The 6,000-nt window shown below is 38.3% G+C and overlaps 1 protein-coding gene across 1 annotated transcript in view; it reads left to right on the top strand.

Annotated features, from left to right (window-relative positions):
• Positions 1-6,000, top strand: part of LOC111873269 (homeobox protein Nkx-2.4) — a 137,537-nt gene that overhangs the window by 97,671 nt on the left and 33,866 nt on the right. The window contains exon 4 of the mRNA XM_023867831.2: positions 5,334-5,420. Coding sequence (XP_023723599.1) covers positions 5,334-5,420 — 87 coding nt within the window. The remainder of the gene's footprint in view (positions 1-5,333; positions 5,421-6,000) is intronic.

Below are 6,000 nucleotides of genomic sequence, written 5' to 3'. Positions count from 1 at the left end.
ACCTCTCAGCTGGTAGAGCCGGTCTCGCTGGCTTGGCGGGACTGATGATAAGCACCAGTACCGGTAGGATATAGAGACTGGTAGAAATCATAGAGGGCAGCACAATGGACCAATACAGGTCTCAGTGCATGGGGAAACCCGCCTTCTCCAATAACTAACTAACTAACCCTCAATCAAATATTTGTCAAATTTGAGACTTGCATTGGTGCATAACGCTATTTAGAAATCTTGAATTTTAGTCATTGTGACTTATTACAAAGACTACTTCACATACGGTCATTAAATTGACTGCCGTACAGGTTTGTATTTTTATTATTTATTATTTATTTTAACAGAAAATGGGGTTTTACCCATTAGCAGTGGTACTGCAATAAGACACATCACACAAAAAACACACCATGCTAAAAAAGCATATAAAACTACATAAACAATAAATGGCATTCCACACACAATGATTACAATGCAAATAAAATTACAACTACAGTTATTAATATTATTAATACGAAATAAGCATACTATACACTAAACAGCAACAGTACTGAAATACGTGATGTCGTGAACTGAAGCGCTCACGTTTCACCATGGCCTTCTCTTTATCCCACTTCATTACACTTTATGTACCCTTCAACTCCACTTCACTGCATTTTTTAGCGATTTTCCCCACACCTGCACTTCGCCTTATTCATCACTTTTCTAGGCCTTTCCGTAAAATTACTTGATTTATAGGAGAGAGTTCCTAAAGCATCTGCAGGCAGTTGGTTCCAGAGCTGGATTGTCTTCTTTACAAAGGAATATTTTCCGATAACTGTCTCTTGCTTTCTGCTCCGTTATTCATGTGTCGGTAAAATTCCATGGGAGACGTGTTCACATAACGTTAATTAGACAATGTTAACAATATCGCTCGATTACAAAACCTGATACGCATGAGACTACAAACTGACTTTTCCACGTAAGTTACACCGAAATCCGTTTCACATAGTTTGTTACAATTCAGTATTTTACATAATTATTATATTCCGACAGGTCAATGAATTTGGTCGTTTCATCTATAATATTTTCTTTTGCTAAAACCCCGCTACTGTCTTCGCTCGCTTCGAAACCGGGATCGTGGGTTCGAATCCCACTCAGAGCATGGATGTTTAGTTTGTATGTCTGCGTTTTTCTATGTTTGTGTACAGGTAGAGGCCTTGCGACGAGCTGATCACCCGCCCAAGGAGTCCTACCGAATGTGTAAGATCTAGAAAACCCGAAGTGAACGGAGAAGTTCATGGAGGTAGGCCTAGGACCACTGGGGCTGTAGTGCCAAGGGGAAGAAAAAATCCCGCTAATACAAAGGCCACATACTAACTTAAACAGTAACGAAACCTGCCGAGAATTTTGTGTAGCACAGTTATAATCGTCTTGGGTGTTATAACAAACGTGTGGGGCACAAAAACAGGAGGAGGATACGAATGTGATCTAAAATTTGTGACGATTGTACATAAATTATTTGTTGGACAATCTTCGTCATTCTTTTTTTGTTTCAAACAACATTTCGGAGACTGGACCCTTGTCTCCGTCCTCAGGTAAAAGTCTATCCATTTGGGTACAATCTATAGGGCTAGTCCCTATGTCCGCTAATATTCCGGAGATAGGGACTAGCTCTATCGATTTGGTTTAACTGAGTAGGCTTTTAACTGAGAACTGAGACAAGGGTCCCGTTTTCAAAAAGTTATTTTTAAATAATACAGAATGATGGATAATGTCCAAATAGTCAATAATTTCAGGAAACGTGTAGAATCAAGAAACAATGGTAAGTAAAAGGAAATAAGGAAGGTTGGAATAAGAGGAGGAAACAGAGGAAAGAGGAAAAATATTTTCAGGTCTCCATCCAGAAGAAATATAGAAGTTTCTGACTTTGTCCGCGGTCACATATGAAAACAGAAGCGAGAGCCACTTGGTGCTGTCGGCAGGCTCCAGTACCACTCAGAAGCCAAGCACCCATTTCCTTGTGTAGGAGGTGCATGGAGCAGTTTTATTTGTGTTTGCATTTGCATGACACCGCCCGTTCATTGTTCTGTAATTGCCTCCTAACACAGTTTATATAAGTGATTAAGGGCTTACAAGTTCCAGATATATTTCTCCCTTAATGCAGATATTCTGTCAAGAGTCAACCTTGTATTATTATTATTAAAGCTCCATATAGTAATAATAATTATTGGCGTCATCCTAAACTATAGAGGGCTAGGAGGATATATTTCTTTAACACATCCGTACACTAACATCTTATTCAAAAGAGAAAGAAGTAATTAAACCTATGAATGAGTGTTTTAATATTTCTTCATACAAAACACTATCTTTTTACAAGTTCGCTGAATACGAAGGGGCATTCTGGATGGCTCTCATAACAAGACTTGTGTCGTAACGAACCAGGCCACAGCGATACATGCATACAAGTGGACTTGCACAGTATAAAAGCTCCTTCCAGTCTCTTGTTTCTGCCATTGAATGACACATTCACTGACATGCTGATGAAAACACGCCATGATCTTCTACACGCTCTACATGTCCAGCTGCTCATTTCGCCTCTCCTTTTGTTTGCAGTGCCATCAAAAGACGTTAAGATGCTCATTGCAGTGTCACTTTGGCACTACTTCTGCGTTGTTGCGCTTTCGTTTCTCATATCTGCACGTTCTTTTCATGAACGTCATAACACGGGTCTACTTTCCGTCAGAAGACATGTTAGTGTGCTCAAAAAAAGGAAGGTGCGATGTGTAGGACAGGTAACACGCATGAGGGAGAGACATACAAAATGTTAATCAAAGACTCTCAAGAGATGAGGTCACTTGGGATACACAACAAAATATTATAGACAGGCTGATAATATTAAAGTGGAACTTCAGGAAATATGATGTAAGAATATTGGCCGAATTCATCAGGCTCAGAATTGAGTCTAGTGGCGGGGTATTGTGGACATTGTAATTAATATTTATGTTCATAAAAGGGGGGGGGGACGTCTTCAACAGCTGACTGATTAACATATTATCAAGCAGGATTCTGAACCACGGAGTTGGTTAACAATATTAGACCTAACTAAATCACCTAATTCTCAGTATAAAATATCAGTCAATTATTACTTTAAGTGTTTTATTCAGTCACATGTACACTGCCAATAATGCAACAAAGATATTTAAAATAAATAAAATAAGAGACACCTAAAACATGTTCTTCACCAAAAGTGCAGTTCCTATACTTTGTAATGCTATCAATGTTATAACTTATTGTTTACACTAAAAGTGATTATTAAATACTTTAGAGTGTCTTTAATTTATATCATACGTTCTTCTAATTTGCAACATGTTTCGGCCGCACATGGGCTATCATCAGGATTGGTGAGGAGACTACTGTTCTGTTCGCTTGTCTTCCGTGCTCTCGGGTATGTCGTTGTTTCTTATTGTTGTGTCACATATCTAGAACTGCGTCATTGTGTTCTTCTTGCGGCTATCACACTGCAATATATAATGTGTATTGTAAGGGCTGCGCCCCAGCTCAAGCGGTTATTCGCTGGCTTCCCACCGCGGCGGCCAGGATTGTCTGGACAAGTGGGATTTGTGGTGGACAAAGTGGCGCTAGGACGGGTTTTCTCAGAGTACTTCGGTTTCCCTTGCCAATCTTCATTCCACCAAATTCTCCATCATCATATTCACCCGGGGCAGGCTACAATAGGCCAATCAGTGGCCGCCGTGCCGAGTGGACCCAGTTGGACTCCACGCCCCACTATGTGAATTTAGAAAAAAAATGTGTATTATAATGTATGGTTTCAATCTTGTTGTCTTGTGTATTAGATGTTACAATTCTGTGTACTTACGTTTTGTATGTTGTTTTCTATTGTATGTTTGTCTTTAGTGAAGTATCCTAACTCTAGTGTGGTTGCTCACGCTTAAATATCTTTGTACGTAGATATTTATTTGATAGATAGCGGTATATATGTTACGTACAAAGGTATTTAAGCGCAAGCAGCTACATTAGAGTCAGGATAAGAGAAGACTGCACTAAAGACGAACATACAGAAGAAAACAATATACAAAACTGTGATAGCCGAAAAAGATATATAATGACGGAGTTCTGTGAGTAGATATGTGACACAACAAAAACAACATGCCGAAGAGCACGGAAGACAAGCGGATAGTACAGTAGTCCTCTCATCAATTAAAATTTTGCCTGATGATGGGCCATGTGCGGCCGAAACATGTTGCAATTTAAAAGAACAAATGATACAAATTAAAGACATTCTAAAGCATATAATAGTCACTTTTTGTGTAAATAATACGTGTAGTAGTTACTATAGGATTCTGACGATGGTGTATAACACACTGATATATTGGGTTTTTGGACTTTATCCATAGTCCTGGTTTTTAAGATAACTAATAAAAACACGACGTTTCGTAAACTGGATCTGTTTCCGTCCTCAGGTGAAGGACGGAATCACTGGCTAGTGATTGAGGCTAGCTCTTTCTAACGGACCCAACAGAATAGGTGTTTTCCTTCACCTGAGGACGGAAACAGATCCAGTTTACGAAACGTCGTGTTTTTATTAGTTATCTTAAAAACCAGGACGATGGATAAAGTCCAAAAACCCAATATATCAATACGTGTAGTGTCTTTGTGACATTTGATATTTGATAACGTTAAAAGTATAGGAGCTGCAGTTTTGGTGAAGAACATGTATTATGTGTCTTTTATTTTATTTATTTTAAATATCATTGTTGCTTTATTGACGGGTACATATAATTGAATAATAGCAATAGGATGCTGAAATAAAATATTTCAGTATTTTAGATTGCATAATTTCAAAATTTACAGGATGAACGTCACTTAAAATTCATCTGTTATCGTAGACAGCAAATGTACTAATAAATTACTAACAAGTAAGATAATATTAAATACACAAGATATAAATATTGTGAAGAAATTAATAAATTTTTTCATTGGCACTACAGCCCCAATGGGCCTAGGCCTACCTCCATGAACTTAATAAATTAATTACAGTTGGTAATAATTCAAAGAGGGTTGCATTTTTTTTCATAACACCTATGTGCATTTTGTATTATGCATTAAGTATGCACTGCGTAAATATGAAAGAAAGGAAGGTTTAATGAAGATCTTCTCGAAGATTATTTGAACGGAAAGTAAGAAAAAAAAAAGACATAAGTAGAGGCTGTACCTACCAGTACAATGAAACTTGTTATCTTTCGATGAAATCAGGGCCTAGTGGAAGAATCAGCCCTTCTTACATACCTCAAGGGAGTATTAGTGAGGCGACGTTACAAAACTACTCTCCTCTTGTGTTTCAGGTGAAAATCTGGTTCCAGAATCACCGGTACAAATGTAAACGACAGGCCAAGGAGAAGGCAATGGCGGAACAAAACGCGCAGAATCAGGCAAGTACACAGAAAGATTATCTGGGGATTGAAGTAATCGTAACATTTGGCCTGACTTCAGAAAGCATTGTCTCACAAGTAACTATATTATTGTAGAAGAAAATGGTATTTGTATTTGGATGCGAATATTCTGTTCCTGTATTCAGAACCTAAGCCAAAAACAGTGCCTATTCATCCAAGTTACCGTAGACAACATGTTATATTTTAGCGTCCTGTTACACTGATTCATGTGCCATGCCATGGCATGCAATACAATAGTTTAACGTGCATAAAGACAACTGAGGATGGCACATTAGTGCTGAAACATGTAGTGTGGAAGTGAAGAATAAGTTTAAAAAGTGTATACACTGTAACACGGTTAGCATAAACCGTAGTCAACATGTCACCGTTCGGGACACGTGACAAGAGGAAGCTTTACTATCCACCATTCTCTGAAGATTTATCGAGCAAGTGAGCCTACTACTGACTTACGTTCTCTCAGAAGTTTTACTCCGATTTCCTGAGTTCACTCAATTCTGTGAGTGACATTTGTAATATAGTAACTACCTGAACAATTCCATGGTGCAGAGTTCTACTTGAG

The sequence above is a fragment of the Cryptotermes secundus genome, unplaced genomic scaffold, assembly GCF_002891405.2.
Source record: "Cryptotermes secundus unplaced genomic scaffold, Csec_1.0 scaffold131, whole genome shotgun sequence".
Classification (NCBI taxonomy): Eukaryota; Metazoa; Arthropoda; class Insecta; order Blattodea; family Kalotermitidae; genus Cryptotermes; species Cryptotermes secundus.
The sequence above is the reverse complement of the archived record's forward strand: the minus strand, read 5'-3'. Positions and strand labels throughout refer to the sequence as shown.